The following is a 23,824-nucleotide window of genomic DNA, read 5'->3' as shown; positions in this document are numbered from 1 at the left end:
ATTTTCTAATATTGACCAAATTTGAACGCAAAGTCTTCAAAAATGGCATTCTTGCCTTTTTCTGTCTCACCTTGGCTCTGCTCTGCAATCTGAAAACTTCCTCCTATGAGGACAGGCTGAGAGAGTTGGGGGGTTCAGCTGGAGAAGAGAAGGCTCCGGGGAGACCTTAGAGCGGCCTCCCAGGGCTGAAAGGGGCTGAAGGAAAGGGGGGAGGGACTCTGGATCAGGGGGGTAGGGATAGGATGAGGGGTAACAGTTTTAAACTGATATAGATCAGATCTAAGGAAGAAATTCTTCCCTGTGAGGGTGGTGAGACACTGGCACAGGCTGCCCAGAGAGCTATGGCTGCCCCCTCCCTGGAAGGGTTCAAGGCCAGGTTGGACGGGGCTTTGGGCAACCTGGGCTGGTGCAAGGTGTCCCTGCCCATGGCAGGGGGGTGGGACTGGGTGATCTTTAAAGTCCCTTCCAAACTAAACCTTTCTGTGATGATGTGATTCAAACTGTCCACTCTGAGGCACAGCATGTGGTATAACAGATACCATATTCCTGCCCCCAAATTAGGAATAGTCTGTCCAAAATTTGATTTAGTATGCATTATTATTTTAACAATTACAGAATGAAAAAGGGAATAATATCTGTCACTTCTTTTTTCTGGAGATACTCTCTAGACCATACAAAGTGTTAGATAGAAAACGCTGCCATATATCCATCCCATTTTTAATATGCAGTTGCCATTAAAAATGAGTAAGATACTGGGATGAGTCTGGAACAGGACAGAGAATGACACAGAAAATGGAACAATGATGGCTTATAAATCAAGTGAAATGCATAATGTGGAATTTTGTGCATAGTGTTGATTATCCCATCCCAAAATGGATATTACGGAGTTAGAGATCCAAAAGTAGGTTCCACCAAGGCAGACCAAGTAAGAAACTATGTGCATATTCTTCTCACCAAACACCATCTGAAAGTCACGCATGTAAAATTAATCAAGAATAGTATTTTTTTTAAAAAAAGTGTGGGCTTTGCAACTCACTGGTACATGACGTTGCTGAAGCCAAGAATAAAATAAATATGAAAATTAGAAAAAGGGCTAAATAGTGACATGGACGGAAAGAGATTTGTGAGCGAAAACGGCTAAGTGAAAGGTTCCCCACTCTAATCTCTAGAACCAGTGGAGGAATATGGATGCCCCCACAGGACAGATTACAGTTAAACCGATGGCCTTTGAGAGTTTCTCTCCAGTGGCTTAACAAAGAACCTGAGATTGCTACATCCCTGATTCAGGATCCTCTACCAAGGCTCAAAAGTTGTGGATCTAGATCTGATTTTCAGCAGAAAGGGAGACATCTTTTTCACTTCCTATAAAATGTATAGAACAGTCTCAGGTCCCTGAAAGGGGCCAGCTTTTGTTCAAACCACAAGACAGACAGACAAGAAGGAACGAAAGAAAGATTAAATACTAGAACAACATGTTTGACATTTCCAATTCAATCTTTTGCTCCGTTCATACATCACCATATTATTTGTTATAATCACACAGTGCACGATAATGCACACCCTCATCAACTTCTCGGTAACTCCTGAAGAGCTGGCAAACCTTATTGCTGCGTGCCTTTGTCTTTGCTAGAGCACCCATTTGGCTTTAGCAAAGCTCATGCACCTGCACTGTGCTGAAGCCAAGGCAAACTTTTCAAAAGAGAACAAATGGATAGAGGCTGATTTTCAGCAGGGCTGCTACCCACTTCACATGAAATTAATAAGAGCTATTTGGCTGACTAACTCTGAAAGAAAAAAAGTCAGGCCTTAGCAAAAAACTCTCAGAATTATTTCATTGTATTTGTTAGTTATGTTGTGTTTTTTTTTTTTAAATCTTCCATAGTGGCAAATCAGACTCTTCTGTTTTAAATCCTGTGTTATATGACATATTTAGCACTTATTAGAAGTATTCTTACCTGTAATTAAATCATGATGACCTACAGATCTACCACACTTCCCATCCAAAATGTGTTGTGAAGATGTGTGGAGTTGCTGTATAGCTAAGCATTCACTTAGTACATCTTGTTCGATATCAGTACATGAATTTAGCTACAAGAGGAGGATAAAACAAACATTTTATTTCAAAGTAAACCAAATGACTTCTAATTAAATTCATATGTCTCTTTGCTTAAAGATTATGTATAGAAGGAAGGAACAAAATGCCATTCTTAGGAACTTGGTGTCATTAAGGGTGTGTCTATTACTTCGTATTTTTAATTAGAGATAATTTTGGTTTTCTTAAATGCAGAAGTTAAGTGTGCTAATCTTAAATCAACATCAGTTTGCTTCTGAAAATAATGTACCCTGTGTTTCTTCAAACCTTCCTGAGTAATTTAACTGCATATTTTCAGGCCTTCCGTAGTTTCTTGGGCTCTGTGGCCAAAGGATTGCATCACCTTGTAGCTGTGAGACACTTGGAAATACATTTGATAGGGAAAGAAAAGCGTTTGTGCTTATCAGATTAGAATGGGTGGAATAATACACTGTCAGTAATGTGTAAGAGGTATCACTGATATGTCAGCTGTTCTCCATGTAAATTAAAGCTCTGGCAAAAGTGTCTGAAGCAAACTCTTGAAAACCACAATGTCGATCATATTAAAAACAGCAGGAGAGGAGAATTAAGAAAGAAAAGCATTTCTAATTCTCTTTCAAACATGCTGATGTTGCCAAGCTTTTGTCATAATATAGTGCTCACATTACACAAACAGCCATCATATTCTATAGCTATTAATAAATAGTTATTGTCTTTACGTTTACAGTTTTGCATACCGATCTCCCTGGGGTTTGGTTATGCTAAATAAAAGGTCCAGGCAAACCTATTTAGAATTCTGCTATACAGCCATTTGTTGGTTTAAGATAAACATCTAACATTTGGATCACAAAGTGCATCTGCAGCCAATTAAACTTAAACTACTACTAAATTAACAGCTAACTTTCTCCTATTTTGTTCTTGTAAAGCCTTTCAGAATAACCAAATATTACCACTGCAGTCATCTTCTAGGCTATGAACTAAATATTCAGGATTCCTTTGATGTAAGGCTAAGCTCAGGAAGTTTATTTTATGTCACAGATGCCACATTTTGGTAGCGTATCTCAACTAAGACATGTGGGCAGAGCAGCCTGTTAATTTTTCTTTCTTGGGTAAGTCATTTTTACTCAGAACTCCTGGGAAGCAGATGCCAACAGACAATTGCCTTTGCCGAGTTACAACCAAAAATGAGCAAGTGAGTATAAACAGTCTTTTCCCCTTTTTTTCCCAAAGTAGGCTGTCGCCATTTCAATAACACTGAGATTTACTTAGTTGTGAAAGTTTTTACTTTTCCTTTAATACATTTAACTGAAATATTCGGGGGTTTTTATTATTTCTTTATGAGTCAGATTTGCTTTGGTCGTTTTTAAGAGCGTCTGATCAAAATGCTCTTTAAATCTGCTGCTTTTTCAGATGCCTTTTAAATTCAAGGAAAAAAGACACAGGATCATAGAGTTATCATGGATAAATGAGACAGGAAATCTGAAGATGATTTCAAACCACTGGAGGAGTGCAGATTTGGACTGGTCTACCAAATAAGGTGTGGGAGGCAAGGAACTAACATTATTTTAAGATAGACTTGATAAGTCTATGGGAGGGTATGTATATGCATGCAGGAAAATTCCTAGGGGATTTAGAGATTAAGAGATAAGAAACCCTGGATATTTGACGTCTTGGTACATGCAAGCAGCTCAAGTTTGCAATTTGTGTGTACCCTATTTGTCCTGGATTGATTCTATGCTTAAGGCCTCCTGCTGCTTATGCAGGAAGTACTTTGTGCCCCTTAATGCAAAGTTTGCATTTTTTTTTTTTTCCCACCTTACTCCATAGAACTGGAAACAGGCCTCAGCAGGTGACAGGACTGTTCCTTTGCCCAGATGTAAAAGACGTCAATAAGGTAATAGATTCAGCCCAGTACATGGACCTAAACAAACAATACCCATTGGTACTGGGAAATAATTCCCTCCTTCCTTTCCCCAAGAAATATGTCAGCAACCACAGGAAGGAAAGATGGGGCAATTCTTTCCTTTGAAATAGGGAGCATGGTTGCTTTCCATAATCAGCTGAGAATTTCATGGAACAAAATCTTCCTGACACAAAGATCTTGCTATTGGAAAAGACTTTGGTGCCACAGTCAACCTCCTTCTGGGGCCAATTACTGCTACGGCTTTTTGACTTTTACTCTCATTAAGACCTAAAGGTTTGTAGGGAAGCGTTGGGAATGTTGTGACCTGAGGTGTGGGAGGCATGTGTACAGCACACCCTGTGGAACCTTCTAGAGACCTGTAGCGAAACCACATGGGCTGAGAAGACAAAACTGGGCTTGAAAACTAGGTGGTCCTTTCCAGTCCTGCTAAATAAGAGTTCTGACCAGACCTGCTATATGCAGAGACAACAGCTTGATTCTGTGGGCATGTGCATGGATGCTGGGTATGAACAGCGTTACTCCCAGGCACAAAGCTCCACATGTAACAAGTGTTTCTTGACTTCCTATTTGAAATAGTGTGCACAGCTCTGGGCACTGATATTCTAGAAACTGTTAATCAGATGGCATGCACCTGATGCAGAGAAGGGCTACAGGAGGAACTGGGGAGCAGACAACTGTCCTAGGAAAGGGGACCGTAAGTTCAGGCTGGTGAATCTAGCCAAGTGAAAAATGTAGGGGAGAAAATTCATGCTGAAAAGTAGGAGGAGGGAAGGGGTGTAAGACAGGGGGCATGGTTGACACAGGACAAATCATTGTGAACTCGTCACAGTTGTAATCAAGCAGGAGAATTAGGTCTTTTTGATATCCACCTCTCTCCTCCACGGCTCATCCCAAATTCTGCAACTAAGATACCTGCGTTCTGCTATTGTCTCATCTCTCTACATGTTCCTCTCTTTGCTCTGCAGTACTTCTACTTCTTACCTTTGACACTTTTCCAAACTAGCTGCTCCCTAGCTCTATCTAGCTGTCATTTCTGCTCTGTCCTCCACCCTTTAAACATGACTTGCTGTCTCATCCGTGATGCTCTTGGCAGTAACGAGGCAGCTGGGGAAGACGTCACTGCTACTTATTGAACTAATTGTAATTGCTTGCTAAGGTTTGCATTCCCCTCCACTCCTGGGCCTTAAGTATGGTCATGGTCTGCTCTGTCACAGACCAGCTCTGCGGGGCCCCAATAATCTTTTTACAAACTGTGTGTACAAATGTGTAATAAACAAGTCTCTGATCCTGGGCTGGTGACTGTAAGCATCCCCATTTAATAATGAGTTCGGGATTTAGCCCACAGAAACCAAAATACTTATTTGAATCTAATAGTAGTGAAAACATAACTAGCAGTGTGGGTTTGGAATGATTTATAAATGCATTTAAAATACAGATGTGGTGGGAAAAGTGGGGGGTTTCATTCTCATCTATTACAAGTCCTTCGTTCCTGACATTTCCGCAGTATCCTGGCTTAGTTTCATTTGTGTTTTAGATGATCTGCCCACATGTATTTACTAGCTGATTGCAGCGACTCAGTGCATGGACATTTTATGTGAATGACAGCAGAATTTGCACTTGTGTATGAAAGATGAACAAGAAAGAAATGCTTGGAGAGAAAGTGTGGAGCAAACTGAAATTACAGGGTGGTAGCCTGAAAAGTCTAAAACTATAGAGTGCACTGGTTAACAATAGTGATTAAAAACCAACAGGAAAATTAGCTCAACTTTTCTTCCAGCAATATTGCGGAAGAACTCCAATTTGAAAACACATAAACTAAAGCTAAATTAAAACTAACTGTGAGGTGATCTGGAGATGTGTCGCTTTGTGCCTAGCGGGTCTTACCTTCTTACGCACCTGTTGTTCTTTGGCTGAATGAGCTTTCACATGTTTGCGCAGAGAGCTGGGGTCCGTGTAGCGTTTGGAGCAGCCAGGAATCTGACAGGCATAGGGTTTCTGTAAATGTCAGAAATGGAAAAGATTTCATATTCCTCTGCATCTCTCCAACCAGCACACAGAGTGCTGACGGATGGCTGTTTCTGTGACAAAAGGTGTTAAGCCTGAGCTGTTTGCTCTGATTGCTGTGTCCAGATTTGCTCGGCCTCCGCTATGTACACAAGCCAGACGTGATGCAAACACAACAACTGCACCGATCGCTCTGATTTTGCACTCCATGCAAGCACTTGGCACATCTATACTCTGTCACGTTGGGTATTGATTACTGGGCTGAATTAAATGCTAATGAGGTGTAACTGGATGGGTTTTGAGAGCATTACTTTTTTTCTAGCCTTTACAGTAGACAAAATGATCATGAGATCACCCAGTATAATTATATATATAGAAGGTCTGGTTTCGAGTTCTGATTTACATAGTTTTTACAACAACTGTTCCAAATGCAGCAGAGCAAAACTTGTGGCATTTGGTTTCCTTCATATCTTGTTCCTGTTTTGAGTAACAAAAGCACTATCTTTCTTTTTATGACTCCTAACCAAACAATCTACATCAAACATTAACATCTGAGCAAATCAATAAATAAAGAAAGATCCACTATTGTTGATTTTGTTGGGAAGATCTTTCCAGCTGATTCTGGCATGTGGCGGAGCTTGCCACTTCTATGTGGCACAATATGATCACTCTTTTTTTGGGAAAACCATCTGGGTCTGGGCAAGCAGTTCCAGTACACTCTTCTCATAGGAAAAATAAATAAATAAATGAGGATGCTCTGATTTAACTGCCAATTCTGGAGTCCCAATGACTGAAAGCCTCACCAAGCTCTTCTCTTAGTTATGCCTACTCCCAACAAATGAAACACTATCTCTCTGTTATAGTACAACCTCCAAATGAATGTGCAATTACCAAGTTGAACAAAGGGACTCTGGCACTTGTTACTAAGTAAGCACTGACTTAAGTGGTAGCAAAACAGTGCTGTATGTCAAAGCTCACAGAGTTTTGAAGTTGAGTGAAATATTCCTTTTTTCTCTATTTTCTCGCCTCATCTGTCAGCATTACCTTAGCCTTCTCACTTGGACTAGTAAGTCCTTTTGGTGTCTTCCCAGAGGTAGAAAACTGGTTTGTCATGACCTCAGTGTCACATTCTTTAATCCCCTTGGTTTGAGAAGGAGGATGCACATAAGGAAAAAAACCAACCCACTGGTTTTGGGAGAAGTGACTGTGAGGTCCTTTAAACAAGTTGCTGTGCTCCTGGAGGAGTGATGATATGCCCTTTTTACCACAAGGACAGATACACTACCTTTGTTCGGCTTCTACCTAGGAAAAGGATCTACTTCTAGATGATTTAGTAGAGATTCCATCAAACTAGCATACAGCAGTAAGTCTCTGAAATGATTTACAGATTCTCCTTTTGGAGAATATAAATGATGGAATGACCTACATTGAGAAGCTTCAAAACCAATTCCAAATGCACTCAATAAGGAATAGGCAGTCTATTTAAACCCCTTTTCTGTAAGTACCTCTAGAGGATAAGTATTACTGCTCTGTCCAGCCTGCAGGAAATTTCTGAAGGAATAATAGAATCATTCACCAATTCATGACCTTACTGGCTAAAACAGCACCTACCCAGAAAGTTACAGGGCAAAGCAGATTTATTGAGAGTGTCTGGAACACAGAGAACTGACACCTGAGGAAAAAACTACGGAAAACTTTAACAAACCCCGTAGCAGAAAAACCAGTAGAGTATTTTTCAAATCACTGATGTCATTCAATTCAGTGATAGCATCATTCAACTGAGTGACAGGGAAACTAGATGAAAATCTGACTGCCCTTAAAAAGGTTCACGGCTATTTGTTTTGACATTCCAAGCAGTTATTTTGTCCACTGAGCTAAAGTAATGGGCAATTTTTACAGTAGCTCCATCCTGTAGCTCCTTAATTTTTCAGGTTCACATAAGCACAAAATACACTAAGCTAAACCATCGGACTTCAATTAAACCAGGTGAGTGGAAGTTAGTTACTGTGTTGTAGGACTACTGAAGCAGTTTTAAAGAACCTGCAACAGAAAAGCATGGAGGATATTTTTAGACATTTAAGAAAGTTAGTAGAAAATGATTACTGTACCTTTTTCCTGATTTATGAGCATTTCATATAATAAAGACACAGATAAAGGGAGAAGAAAAGAAAATAGAAAGTTAAGAGATTTGTCTTCAGTAATGCACAGATCAACAGATACAAGATTTTCTGCTTATTTTAGTAACCATTTGAATTCTCTTTCAAAACTAGTAAATGTCATTCCATTTGTGACTTTGGCTAACAAAAAAAAATATCTATTAGATTCAAACAGTTAAATTTCAAAACCAGCACTCAATTTAATATATTCACTTTCAAAAGAGACACATTTTAGAACTAATTACAAATTCAAATATCTCAGGTTGACTTTCAAATAAATAAAACATTGTTATTGTAAGTGTGCTTTGGTTTGGAAAATGTGACTGACTCGCTTCTCTTACTTGTTTGTTTTTGCAAGGCATAATGTACATTAGACATTCCTTAATGCTGCACTGTCTGAAATGTGTAACTGCTTAAAAAGTAAATATCAATTAAACTCAAAAGTTCTGCCCCATAAACACTTGGCCAAACATTAAACCGTATACTCATTTCTTCGAAAAAGACAAAGGAACAACTCTGCCTGTTATTCTTTACAAGCTTTATGCTGAGGACCTAACTGGTCTACAAAGCTGTCTACTTACTTTCTTTCCCCATAATATGGTGACATAATTTTATCGGAGCCTAAGACACTAGACAGGCTCCCACCTTCTCTGCAAGACAAGTGAGAAGACTTGTAGAGTTGAGCCAGAATCTACCAACTGTACATAAGAAAAGAATTTGTTAACTCTGATGGCGGGTACTTAACAAATTTCCTGTAGTTATGACAGATGTATTTTAACTTTACAAAACTATGTCCAAAACCGAGATGTATTTACCTTCCACTGTCTGAACTGCTTCTGCAGAGATTCAGAACAGACCTTATTGAAGCAACACAGGATAGGAAGCAAGGCAATGACACACATTTCATACAGCAGCAATGACTCAGCTTTCACTCATACTATACCTTATTCTATTGTTGCTTCCTCTTACTGGAACAAGAACAATGGGAGAGTCTGCTGAGTAACTTATTCCTGTGCAACCTATTCTTGAGAAACTTACTCCTCAGCATGAGTAAGATAGCTGAATTTGACTTTCTGTGATCAAGACTTTTTCATTTCTCAAAGCACACACAATTCAAACCAGAAGTACAGTTGCCTAAGGCTGAGTTTTCCAAGATGCTCGTTGTGAAAAGGAAAAGTCACCCTGCAGTTGCAGAACAGTTTGTGTACAAGGAGCATTGGAAAACTCAATGCAACCCCCTGTATGAAATCATGCTTACGGTATCCAGGTGTGTTCGCTGATGCTTTGCCCGGTCGCTGGAATTGCTGAAAGCTTTCTGGCAGCCAGGATGCTGGCACAGGTATGGCTTCTCCCCAGTATGACTCCGGAGGTGAATCTTAAGGTTCTCAAGCCTAGAAAATGCCTTGTTGCACCCTTCAAACTGAAAAATGTCATAAAAAAAATCATTGTAAGTTACTATTAAATAAACCATGTGCAGCCACAATGAGAACAGTGTAAGATCCAAGTTGGACATGCAATAAATCAACCAGCATTCAAACATCTGTTGAAATCTATGGATGAAACACAGCATTTTGTGCCGTTCATTTAATCTGTCACTGAAGACATGGTGTGTAGCTCAGTAATAATACAAGGGTTATAAATATCTCACACGATCTGTCTGAAGTACTGAATGCTTAAAGACATGGTGTCAGAACAGAAAAATTAAAGAATGAACAAGTGTTCTGATGAGTTCCCTTAGCTGTTAATTGGCACAGGGACCACTGCGGGCAGTAACAATTAGCTGCTACTGATAGAGAGCAAGAGAAGCTATTTGTGGCAGATAAAAACCCGGTTTCAGATGTCTGAAATAGTATACCCTGGAGCAGATGAGCACGGACTATTACAAGAAGACCTGATCCGTTGAAGATCAGTCCAAAGGAACTCTGCTGTTATTCTGCACCCTTTTCTTTAGTAGCTGTATCATTCAGATCTGTTCTCAGCATTTATACAACCAGTAACCTGAGCAATTCTGAGTTCTTAAGCACCCGTTTCATTAGAGAACTCAGTAATAAAATGCTGCGTAGCATTCATAACAAAAGTCACTGTTTCAAATTCAATCTGAATAAATAAATAATTAATTTTTCCAGCTATTAGGCCAAGGGAAGGGTGTTCTGCATTTGCTCACGATAAGTTTCAGTGTTACGGACAACAGGCGACCGCAGTGGACGCACTGCCTGTAAGACGGGCTTCAGGAACTAACTCAGGTGAGCACAAAACCCTGCGTATGCACATCCGCGCACCAGCAAACCCATAAAGTGCACTCAAGATACTTACACACGTGTGCAAATACTTCTGTGCACACCTACTCATGTGTGGTGGTGCGCATATACTTTGTGCACTCTGCGCTGCTGCTTCACGGCACTGCAGATCTTGTGTCTCTATACAGATAAGCCCTGGCTCCTCTGATTCAAGACCTCAAAGAATGTATTTGGGAAACACAGCCCAATTCACCTTCATATCACCACTAATAACAATTTTGAAAGAAGGTAGGTGTGTCTTAAACCCACTATTTCTGGAAGCCAAGTTTTTTTTTGTATGATTCTTGCTCATAAAGAATGTAATCCCGACCCTCACAAAATTAGTGAGCGCTTTGTCAATTCCTCCTGCTGAGTCGGGATTTTGTTTGGCAGCTTTTCATTCATTACCTGTGGTTCCTCAGATGGCACTGCAGAAATTACAGTCTTGCCGATCCCTGTCACATTCTATTTGTTACACGCACACCTCTTATATACATTGGTGTATGTGAACTTCCAATGCAGCTGTTGCATGAGCACTGCAGGCCAAGGGATGGGAAAGAAGAGCAGATGCAGATGGAACCTAGAAGGTGCTGTAAACCAGGGGCACCTGATCTGGTGCCCGACAAAGGCTATTTCAACTACTGATGGACAAAGCTCTGTCACCCCCTGCTCAGACCAGTGTGTTTTAAGCATCTCAACACAGTGAACAAAGTGATCTGGACTCTCAAGCTAGCACTTCATTTTGCAGGCCGTGTTCTGTCTTGGGATGCAGATCGTCTCTGCATGCTACAGATTAAGCACACCAGTGCACTCCAACACACAGGCAACCACACAGAGGGTTTCCTGGCAGACTGCAAATTTCTGCCTTTCTCCGCCACTCTATATGAAAGGATCACTGTAGCTTTTACTACCCTAAATATTTCACTCCCTGGGCAGATACTTAATCTGTCTGAATGGCATATTACGGTCTATGTGTGCAGGCAACTATCTGATATGTATGTACTTCCACCTTGCTCCATCACAACCCTCATGGTCGATTCACAGTCACCTGGAGACATGCAGTCTACAGCTTCAGAAGTTTCTTTGGCCATGACTCCCCTCTGAACACTCGAGGGAGGTGGGCGAGTTTTGGAAGTGACCAAGCCACCAAGGCTTAAAAAGAAACAAACTTTCTTCTTAATCATCACTAAAAATCTGGCAAGGATTCGGAACGAAGCAATCTGAAATGTGTAAATATGCTGAAGTCCATGAAAAACAAAGCAGAGTTTGGCAAATCCATAGTTCTCATAAGACATTCCATAAAGCCAGTCTCTGGCGAATGGGGTTAATGTTCTGAGGTCCTAAAGATCATTTGTTTGCACTTTGTTCCCAAGCTTCCCCTCCATCTCCCTCTTCCCTCACCCTCCTTCCCCTCCCTTCCTCTCCTTGTGTTGAGTCCACAGTGTCATATCACCCCCTTCAAACTAATATCCCTTTCATTTTCAGTTCAATAGACCAGCTCTTCTCAGTTTTACTCACCAATGTAAGCCCACAAGGTAGAGTGAGAATCAGACCCAGATTCTACAAAATTATGTTACTGTTCAGCTCTGCAGCCTCATTCACCAGGTGAGCAGCAAGATCAAGCTTTTCCCTTGAGTTGTTCATGCTGTCCCCCCATGTGTGCCATTCCCTCCCCACTACCTGAGCAGATTCTCCCAACTATCACAAGTCCTTTCCATGTGCTCCGCTCCTCTCTCTGAAGGAGTTTCTGGTTCTCACATACAGGCATCAAAAAGCCCAGCCCAGAAGGACATGATGTAACAACGCTCCTTGTTATTGGGTCTTTGGGAGCCTTCATACACCCCTGGCACCAGAATCACTCCAGTGACACTGCACAAGATCCTTCTTGTCTCCATGTTGTCTCAGGCGGGGAAGACCTGTTAGGTTTCAGAAGTAATTTCTCAGCTATTCAGTCACAAAGGGAAGATCTTGACCCTCAGAATGTTTTTCTAATGGATTACCAGTCTTCAGCTCCGTATCTACAGCCTAATGCAAAGTTGGAAAGTATGCAGAATAATCCAAACTAATTAAAGGTCCAGCTCTATTCTCATTGATGTCAGTAGCAAAAATTCCAATGGCAAATGTCCTAAAACATCTAAACACAAACTTAATTTAAAACATATGAAAGCACATATGTTTAAGAGTTTGCTGGATCGAGACTTCAGGAAGAGAAGGAACAGTCCCTACCATAAATGCTCAGTGCTACAATGTAAACAGCAACACTCAAACAAATACGGGTTTATTATGCTTTTACTGTGGTCAACAGCCTTTCTTTGGTACTAACATATAATCCAAAGGTCTAATGCCTTCATCAGTAAGGTTCCTCCATTACCACATACGCTTGGACCTTCAGAGCTTCTCTTATTTATATTATCATTTCCTAATTTATATTATTTAAACTATCCAGCTCTATTAAGCTGTGTAACAGATAGTGGGACAGTCACAATGCTGTGATCAATTCAGTCTAAACATGTAAGGTGAAAGAATACACCAACAAAGAGAATGATATGACTCCAGTGATCATGTTTTCAAGGAGGCAGGGTTGCTAAAGGTAGGGTTGGCTAAACAGGAAGAAAATCAATGAAAAAGGAGTGGGGGTAAGAACCTTACTGGCAAGTGATGAGAAGAGGGGTAGGTGATGCACAAAGGTGAAGGTGAAACGCCTGAGCGGGAGGAAGGAAGGAAAGGAGTTGGTGCAAATTGCTGAGAAACACGGGGCTGAAAGAATCCACTCTGAGCTGCAGAAAGGTCTCTATTTCAAAAGAACTCCAGGAAAATCTATCTCAACACACTTATTTCTTGCTGGATCTGCTGACTGTGTCCCTTGCAGTTTTTCCCTACAAGTTCACATGTGGAAACAGCACTGCTTCCCTAAAGTGGAAGTGTCTCATCTGTACAATTGTACAAGGACAAGATAACTTCACCTGGGTCGCTGAGGAAACCGTGTTAGGATGGCTCTGTAAGGTAATTCTTGGTAATTCATTGCTACTCACCAGCACTTTTAACCCTTCCACCTACCCTTACTACTCAGAGTGTGTTTATATTTATACATAAACTAAATAAAACTACTCCTGGAAAAATGGGGTGCTCATTCTCCTTTTCAAATAAACCTCCGGGAAGATCCATCAATCCCACAAGTGTCTCAGCTTCAACTACAAAGAACAAATGTTCAATTTCCAAAGGGCTTTAGGATGGTAAGAGCTATCTGATCAACTGAGAAGGCTACTTACAGTATCTCCCAGACATCTGGCCTCAATCTGTCACTGCTTAATCCTACAATCCTAAACATTTTGTTGATGTTTGATGCCTGGGATAACTGTAACAAACGCTGCATGATCCTCCAAGTCTGTAAATGTCAACAGAGCTCTTAAACAAGTTCATCAATAAAAATAGTAATTATATTGCAATTACTACTTTTGTCTTTATTGTGAGACTGTTAATGTGTGCTTCAGAAACTGCTATACTGCACACATCTGAGCACTGACACAAAACAATGCCACATGATTACAGTAAATAGCATGATGCAATTATTGGATTTTATAACTACTGCTGCTTTTAGAATAGGGCTTCTACCAGGAAAAAAGACATTGTCGAAATTTACAGGAATAAATTAGTTCACCACCATATGGTAATACATATGTTATCTTTACTTTACACTAAAATCTCACTGGAGTGTATCTGCTACAGTATCATGCATTTAAAAGGCATATTTATGAAAACACTGAACTATCTCACAGTGATCTAAACACATCACAATTTTCCTAACAAAACAATTTAATCTAATAACTGTAATTGCTTAAAATGTTTTTTCTTCGCTTCCACATTATACTTTGAACGCACCTGAGAATGCTGCCATGCAGAAATAACAGCATATTCCCAACAGGGTTTATATTATCAAATGTTTACCATTTTCATAAGCATATTTAATCACAGTCATGTCTAGAATATCTGTCAGTAGTACAGATCAGAAGAAATAAACTATAAACTAAACAGCTCAGACCATAAGGTAAAGCAGTAACTGACATTTTCTTAGGAAATGAGTTATGACTGAAAAAGAGAAGCCTTCACAGTTATAGTGCTAAATAGGTCCAGTGTGCCATTAGAGAAAGCTCATTAATATACACCTCTGCTCTCTGCTGCAAGATCAGTTAAACAAGCTGGCTTTTATTTATAGACCTAAAAGGGAAAGAGCAGGTCATATTGGCTGCTGACATCTCAGACAGCCTACAGATGGAAAACCCAAAACATTTCATTTCAAGGCATTTAATACTATCAATAGGAAATCTTATGTCTGGTCAAAACATCTACAAGCCTTATGAACATTGTGAAATGTTCTTTCTTCCCAATAGGTTACAAAGTTGGGAAAATTTTATTGAAAAATATGTTATGAGAAAAAGGATCCTGTGAGGATATGTATCCCTTCAGGAGGGGAGGAAATAGTCACACCACTCTTTAAATAGCATCAATGTTTTACAGCACATTGGGTCTAATGTTGGGGACATGGCAGGAGGCACATGAGCTCCAAACCGTTATGAATGTCAGTAACTTAAGCATATGAGCTATTCCACCCAACACAAGAATCAAAATACCTGATTTGGCGCTTTGGTTTCTTCTAGCGAACTCCTGATTGGATTAATTTTTAATTATCTATTGTAGCTACAATGTAAAGCCCTGATCCTGCAAATACTTGCGCATGAGCAATGCGACTCATGCAAGGAGTTTTATTAAACTCAGCAGAACTATCTGTGTACATAAAACACATCCCTGAACTCTCAACTTCCTAAAGAATCCCAGTTCACATAACCTGATTTAAATTTACAGATTTAAATTGTTAGAAGGTACTTTTTTCCCTTTGTGGTAACAAAGCAATGGAAGATAACCTGTAACAGAAAAAGGACCTGCCAATTTCTATGTTTGGATTTTTTTGAAAGTCTGAACAATTTACATTTGCAAACTGACACTTCTATGTGATATTTCATTTGAGTCCTGGGAAAAATTGCATGTACTTGTTTTATTATTTGTATCTCAAAAAAGTATTTAGGGCATTAGCCAGACTATTGCACAACTGGTGGTGTGTAGGAGAAGAAAAGGTAAAAAGGTTCAGAAGAGAAAAAAGAAAAAAATCAAGAACAAAAAGCCACAGTATAGATGCAATACATCCTTCACGTTGTTGGGTTTTAAGGTAATTCCAGCCACCCATTTGACATGAACACACTGTACACCAGCAGTTCATTTTTCTTTTTGCTGTTAGGCAGGCTGCATGTTTCCTAATCAACATGAAACTGGGAAATACTAATACAGTGAAAATCCTGGAGGAGGTGTTTGATCAGTATACGTCACTGAATTAAACAAGACTTTGGGCTGTCTCTTTTATATCAGTTTTATGGATTCTATAAGCCCCTAAATCCACATTCCTGAACCCCCCTCTGGCAGTACCAGGAGTTACGGGTGGGTGAGGAATGCAGACCAAGCCCACGCGGGGCGTAACAACAGACTCATTGAAGTCATGAGGCTTTCAACAGCAACCGAGTCGGGTTCCGTATGCGAGGTGATTTCCACACGCAAATAGACTTCTCTGACTGCAAAATCCAACCACCTGCCTGCCAACATCCCCTGAGATGGGATTCCTCTGCTCTCACTGTACTCTCTAAAAAATGAACGGCCTCCTTGTGTGAGCTCCCCGAGTCCCCGAAGAACAGCAGCTCTGCCCGGCATGTGGAGTCATCCTGATCAGGAGGTGCCTGTCCCTCTGCCCCGACTACAGAGCCAGCATCGATTTTGCTTCTGGGTTTTCTTCTTTAAAGATAGTTTTACCTGTGTTCCTGAGTATATCTGGCATTAAATGTCAGTTTTGCTGATCATCTCTCAAGGTCTGCTGTCACACTTGAGTGCGGAAGACCAGCTCATCAGGACAGGCACTGAGTAGCACTGGCATGTTTTGGCTCTCAGAAGTCTTGCTCATCTAATTTTAAACTATCATCTGTCAAGAAAGGGGTAAATGTTGTTCAAGGCACCGAAATATTCATAGATTTATTTCTTCTAGTACCAGAAGATCAGGCACTTCAGTGAGCATTTCATGAGCAACCAGACCTATCCATATGTTTTCCAGCAAAACCCAAAATATCTAGGAAACTATCAGGGTATCCTATCATTTTCACAAGACACTGTTGCTAGTCTTAAAATTATTTTCAGAGTTTTACTACTTTAATCAAGTAGAAGGATAAACATTTGTCAAAACAGGGGTACTTGCCTTTAGTTGCTGCAACATATGAGAATGAATGAGGAAAGTTGGGGATATCTTACTATCAGCAGCCACAAATTTTGCCATAAGGTTTTGCTAAATATGTCATTTAGAAACCAAACAATTTTCTGAAACCTCATTACAGTTGGACTGAATGCAGTATTATGGCCTGCAGGCAAAAATAACATTGCATGGAGCAACATTTTAAAAAAACAAAATGCAGAATTCATATGGTCATGTAATAATCAAAGAAGACATCCCTCCTGAAATCTACATGTCAGTCCTTTTATTTCCTCATATGTAATTGGAAGCTATTATTTATTTGGGATTTTTTGAATAGATTTCAAGCTATTTGAAATTAACAGACAACACACAATCTGAGATTTTCCGCTCCAATATCTGAAGCCAGATCTGCTTGTTTTGGGGAGAAAATTAAGACTGAAAAAAATCAATTAAAAACCCTGTCCAAAAGATCTACAAATAACATGAAAATGCTTCCCTCCATTTTATTCAGATTTTTTTAAAACAAAAAATGTATTTTGCTATGTACTTCAAAAACTTGTTCCTCTGGATCAGTCACTGTCTTACCTCAGTTTTCAAGGAAACATCTCAATTCCAGTTTGCATCTAATCTATCACTTATTTACACCTATCTCAGCTGAAACTTTACTGAAATTCTGTCCTACGCTCTTGCCTACAACTTTGTATTCTGCTCCACATGTTGGTCACATCTTTAAATACAGACTGTGCTTTTGGTCTGGGAGGACAGTTACTCAGCAAACAGTTCTGCACAGAGTGACAAGATGGAACAGGGACTCATCATTTACTTGCAGGTATAAGAGTCTGCAAGTTTGGAGTGAAGAATTAATTTGCTTAAGATAATGAGTGCAGCCCCAAGACAAAGGGAGAATCCATTATGGTTTATGTGGACTAAGCAGTTGGGAAGAAAAAAAAAAAAAAAAAAAAAAAAAAAAAAGAATTAAATAGAGAACAACAGCAAGAAGGAAAAAATATCATTACAAAAAGAAAAAAAAAACACCCCAAAACTTATGGCTGATTAGCATAGCATAGCATCTTAAAAGGCCAAAATACCACATGTGTGGCATGTTACAAAAGAAGATTAAAATAAAGGAAAAAATATCCAGAGAACCATGAAGTCTCAAAACATCTGGAGTTTTATAGTAACAAGGAGGAAAAAATCAAAAACATAATTGAAAAAAGTCCACTGCGATACATTATTGTACAATGAAGCTTAATGGAATTGAAAGGAGAAGAGATGAAAAGGCAAAATGGGAGGGGGGGGAAGAAATAAAAGAAACAAGAAAAGGCATTTATATTTTAAAGATGTCACTGAGGGTTTTTATCCCAGTTATTAAAAATTACACACCCTGATTCTGTAAGCTGTTCCTGTAATGTGTTGAGTGCTCTCTTTCAGCGTAAGACATTCATGCATGCTGGGGAATTCCTCGACCCTTTTGTACCCAGAGTAGGGGCACTTTACATTCCTGATTCTTTGAGAGACATCTGCGAAGAGAATGGCAGAGAAACTGCCTGTCCTGGTTTACATTCTGAATCCAATGGCAGATTTGAAGAGAGGCAGGACAAACATGTAAATTAAAAATGTTTGCTAAAAACAATGCGCACATTCAGGAATTAAGCAAACAATCTTAAGCTGTTATATTGGCATCAGACGCTAGAATCAACTGTAATTGAAATACTCTGAATGTATTCACTAACAAACATTTATATGGAAAAGCAAAATTAAAAACTTCCATCTTTTTACATATTTTCCTCTTTTTTAAACGAACCAGTAAAGGAAGAGAAAGATCCGCGCGTAGTCCAGTCTGCCTTTGAAACACGCCAAGAGTGTCTATAAACAGGAAGGGTTTCCAGCGCACCACAGGCATGAACATCCTGGATTAGGTCTGTGCTGTCTGTCCCCAGTCACAGGGAGATTTGAGACAAGCGTATGCCAAACCCTGTCTGTAACAAATATGGTGTAATCTGGCAACAGTGAGTGTCCATCCTAACTTCCTACTCATCCTCCAGACTATTTTTTTTTTAATCCTGCCACTCATCCCCCAGGCTACTATTTTATTTATTTTTTTAAATCCCGGGAAACCCAGCTCATATCTTTGTCAAGACCAATAAATAAATATGTTTTACAGTCATAGCTTGTCACATGTCATCACAGCTAACAAAGTGGCTCCTGTCCTTGGCAGATCAAACAGAGGAGGACCCTGTGGGTGAAAACTGATCTACAGTTGGAAATCGATGGCTACAGCTAACTAAACTAGTCAACCACAACCCAATTCTCTCTTAGAAAAGATGAAAATTATGAGCAAGGTAACTCTTCACCCACCTATGGGCTTTTTGTTGCAAATACAACTTTTTGTATGTAGTTCAACATAGATCATTAATTTTCCTCACAAAATTTGTTTCACAAAGAGGATAGCTGTACTGTTGTTTTTTTCTCCTGTTTTAGATAGGATAGGTTTTTTCCCTGAAAGGTCTTTCTCATACTCTACCTGTATTCATTTCCACATGCACGTAATGGGGCTTTTCTATCAAACTGTTGTTTCGGTTAAGAAGAATAAATTTTCCCCGCAAATTAACAACAAGCTGCATGAAATTTTTAACACTGGCTGAATCTTTGCACAAAATGGTAAGAAGGACACACAGATTTCCCCAAGGTTCCTCTTGGCAAGGGAATGGACAAATTGGTGGGATTTTACATGCTGATAGGCTCCTGCTCTTTTCTGTGCCATGCTGGGCCAATTTGAATTTCATAAATGAAGACTGGGGTTCACCCTGTAATCCAAGGTAAAATGTAGGTGACTATGCCTAACACTTCCTTGCACATGTAGAGCTAAGCTCTGGCAAAGAGCCCTGCAAGAACTGCTGGTGAAACACCAGGAAAGCGAGATTGTGCCATGCGGTGGGAGCTTGTTATCATCTCAGGGTTGTTTACTTTTATTCTGCTTTCCTGCGTGCCCTGGTTGTGGAGCAGAACCTCAAGACACATGGATCCCTCCTTCGCCTGCTGACCTGTTCGAGCCACACTACGCCAGAATCCCACAGGGTGACTTTACACTGGGAGAGCTAGAGAGTAACAACTGGAGAAGAACAATAATCTCTTTCTGTGAAAACAGGCTCTCTTTCCTACAAATGAAGAACTTCTCATTTTACCCAAAGTTGCTAATTTTAGTCTTGCAGAGTTTTCATTTCATCTTGCCTGGCCAAGTTCATTTCATGAAGGAAAATCTGTGAGATATATTCCTAGAAAAATGGCTTCAAGACCTCACCTGTTTTAAAGGAAGTAGTTTTCTGGCTTTGTCAAAACCAAACCAGTATCTAAGCTTGGTTAGGCACTGCATTGTTGGAAACACCCTGTTATGGAGTCTGGTAACACAATTCTGTTCTTGCACTTTGTAAAAGACTGCCATGCTTCAGCTGAGCCACAGCAATGGTCCGTACCTAAGCTCCTTCTCTCTGGTAAATGCAATACAGTGTGACGTCTTCTGTTAGAGGCTGAGCTCACTCCTATTACCGCACGCTTCCATGTGCTAAGTGCATGTGCTTCCACAGTTACAGTGGCTGATGCACACCAACCTGTGAAGCAATTCCACTGGATTCTGCTCCTAAGCCTTCAAAGGAGATGTTAAATCAATATTTTGCTAACAAACACCCCAAAGTCCATTGCTACTTTTCATTCATGGTGACTTACTCCATCCCAGCACACTGAACTAGTGTGGGTAGTTATGATATCCGCCAAACCCTGCTCCAGTTTTAAGAAGTGGAGTTGCCTTCTAAAGTCTATTGTGAAGATGAGCTCTCTGCTGAAGAGCAGACGGCGTGGCAGCAGTGCCAGGTCCCTTCATTCTCTATAGCAGTGTGGGATCCTTTGGATAAAAGGCAGTATAGCAGTGTTCTTTTCTGAATAGCACTTAATGTTTTCCCACAGTCTTATTGTTTACAGGGAGTTAGCAAGTCACTTCACTAATTTAAAATAGATTGTATCCCACATGGGTGGATAACAATAACACATATTGGTGAATCATATGGCTTTCAAATGATATGTATGAAAAAGAAGTGCTACACATATTGTCTGAAATTTTATTGTGTGAAACCACAGCACTTAGCTCCCTACCAGCTGTGTCAACAATTCAGTGTAATAAACTAATACAATTGTAGAATAACAGTAAGGTTAGTTCTGAAAAATGAAAAGCCAAGATTAAAAAAAAAAAATGCAACAAGAAAATGTAAATGACTACAGCTGAACATCACTTCAGGTGGGAATAACCAGCCTTGCAAATGATGCGACCTCACAAAATTTAGATTCCGTGGTTATAGGTTGCCATCTCAAAGCCCAAGAGGAAAAGGTATTATATGGATGGAATTATTTTTAAAAGGGAAGAAGAGCAATTTTTGATGTCTGAGGAAACTGGTGTGTGACACTTAGACTGTACAACCACTGCAGAAGCATCCTATCATACTACAAAGTACATGTGCAGGATCGGTTTTAAAATGAAAGAATAAGAATTTTTCCTGGACTTTGCTTCCTAGGTTCAGATCAGCCTCATATCCACGCCGACTCGTTCATATGAGCTGCTTTACACACATGACGTAGCTCCTGAGGACGCTGCCAAAGGACATTCCTCACATACTTGACCAATAGCAGCCCATGTACAGGAATGGCTGAATGAGCCAGGCTCAAATAACAAAGGTTTCACATTGAGCTGTCTCACATAATTTTTAATATGCTGCTAAATAAATAAATAAATAAATGAATAAAAGACATTTTCTAAGATAATATTTTGAGGGAAAACTGGAAATGGAACTCAACGGAAATAGGTTTTAAATTGAAATGTTGAACTGTAGCCCAGAAATGACAAGAAAATTAAATCTTTTTTTTTTTCCTGAACCCCAATAAAAAAGTCTTAAACACTCTCAGTAGACCACAGTTTTGAAAGAAATGAAATTATGTTATTGTCATGCATGATTATCCAACATTTAGAAGGTATCTGCAAGGCTTTCCTGAGAGTCATACCTCCATCCCATAACCTAGCAGGAAACCACAATCACTTCTGTACCTTACGTGAAGGACTTTGAAATGAAAGTGCCTCAAAATCAAATATAAGCAGCTTTCAACATGTGCATTTAATCTTCCTAGGTTAAGAAACACCCTGTGGCCACCACACTAAAGAACTGAAAACGTAAATTGAAGAAATTATATCCATATGATTAAGTAAGATTCTTAAAGAGAAACATGTTGTTAAGTACTTCATTGAGAATAAAATGAAATGCAGTAAAATAGAAGCTATTTGGAATAAATCACTGACGCACATGCTTTCTATGCAAAATGGCAGCGTTCAGCTCTGAGTGGACATCTGGAGCAAATTAGCATTATGTTGAGAATAATATAAAATTAAAACATTTAGTTTCAGCTTCTAAAATTAAATATAAAATCAGAGACTAATGTTGTGTTGGACAGCTCGCCTTGTGACTCTGATAGCAAGAGTTTATTTTGTTTTTAAAGTTGTTTATGCCTCGTATCACAGCTCTTGGAGCCCTGACACTCCCAGATACTATCTACGCAAGCAACACCAGGCAGGGCAGTTCTAGCTTGAAACGTGCTGCTGAGTCCTGAACTGGACATTCAGAATGAGGAGTCCAAGGCCAAGCACGGGGCAAAGCAGCTTGGGTAAAACAAGAGGAAATGACCCAAAAGTATAGGCAGAACTCGGACCACACCCAAGCCCAAACTCCCAGAGCCTGAATAGGTTTCATTTTCACATCTGCATGCTGACTCTGCATTTTCTGGTTCTGCACAGCATCCAGGGTTGATGTGTTGAAGGTGCTGGATGATTTCAAGTCCTTGTGTAGCCCCTCTTAAAATATGCTGAGCTCCTCCTGGCTGCTGCTGCTGAAGCTACTCACTTCATGTGAGGTCTGGTATGGCCAACCAGGAAGGTCTCCCAGGTCCTACTGAGGCGAGGGAGAGAAGACTCTGCTTCTGGTGGGATCTGCTGTGCAGGAGGCTATTGCAAACCTATTTCCAAAGCCAAAGAAAGCTTCTGTCCCTGCTCCTATCTTTCTTTTCCATGTGAGAACTCCAGGTGGTTAGGATAATCAAGCATTTGTACTGCTCTTTCCCTCACTGCCTCGAGAGATTAACCAGTGAGAAGGTGGTACACAGGGCTGTAACTCCCTATGATCACTCTCCTCCACTCCGTCACTTGAGGGCAAAGGCGTTCAGCCTCGGGCTTGCTACAACCGCATACCTGGTCTGTCCATTTTGGTTCTGAAGCAGGAAAGAGTAGTGCTTCTGCTTCCTTGAGGTGCCACCCTCGGCCCTTGACAAGACCACAAACTTCAGGGGAGAACTAGCTTTTCTCCTGGCCATCTTTTCAGATGACCTGTTTCAGTGCTCTGATCCACACAGCCTTCTAGAAGTTACTGGCTTATAAAATCACTCATCTCCATTAAGACAAAACAGCTACCAGCTGTAACATTTCTGAAAAACTCTGTAGGCAGAAGCCATTAGCATCCCTAGTACACTTTTGAAACACTCATGCTGGGTTCAAGGAGCCATGCTTGCAACTGGTGCCACACCAAGCACCCTGTCCGCCTGTAGATCTAGTAAGGGATCACTTTGGATCTGCCAGCAGCCCAACAGCTTGAACAGGGACAGCTGGGTGTCTAGGAAGTCCTGAACTGGAAAGACAGTTCCATGCAAAAGATACGACATGGTGCTGGCTGTGGGAAATTTGGGGTTTTACTAAATTCTGTAATTGGTTGACCCGAAGCAAATCACTTCCATCTCCTGTGTGCACATTAGTCCTTCATGCTTTCTGACTGTACCGGAATGCCTACTGAGCAGGGTCTGGGCAACACCAAGAGCCTCATGAGATAGTTTCAGAGCATCCTGAACTCCTCAGTCACTGGTGTAAAGCCACTGAGCCAGGAGCAGTGCTCTGGAGAATCAGGCCTTCTGGCAGAAGATCAATAACCGTAACACCAGAGAGAATGCCAGACACATAATCATCTTCTGGCAGTTTGCTAATTCATCTTTATGCTTTGAAATATTCTCCTAGATGTTTGAAAAAAAAAA

The 23,824-nt window shown here is 40.2% G+C and overlaps 1 protein-coding gene across 1 annotated transcript in view; it reads right to left on the bottom strand.

The window, feature by feature from the left end:
- GLIS1 (GLIS family zinc finger 1) overlaps positions 1–23,824 on the bottom strand; it is a 117,287-nt gene that overhangs the window by 32,104 nt on the left and 61,359 nt on the right. Inside the window, exons 5-7 of the mRNA XM_026853871.1 lie at positions 9,414–9,575; positions 5,880–5,990; positions 1,956–2,088 (exon numbers count right to left, since the gene is read on the bottom strand). Of these exons, the coding sequence (XP_026709672.1) occupies positions 1,956–2,088; positions 5,880–5,990; positions 9,414–9,575 (406 nt within the window). The remainder of the gene's footprint in view (positions 1–1,955; positions 2,089–5,879; positions 5,991–9,413; positions 9,576–23,824) is intronic.

This window comes from Athene cunicularia, assembly GCF_003259725.1.
Source record: "Athene cunicularia isolate RWA chromosome 8 unlocalized genomic scaffold, athCun1 chr8_part1, whole genome shotgun sequence".
Classification (NCBI taxonomy): Eukaryota; Metazoa; Chordata; class Aves; order Strigiformes; family Strigidae; genus Athene; species Athene cunicularia.
Note: the sequence above shows the minus strand (reverse complement) of the source record. Positions and strands in the feature narration are given on the sequence as shown.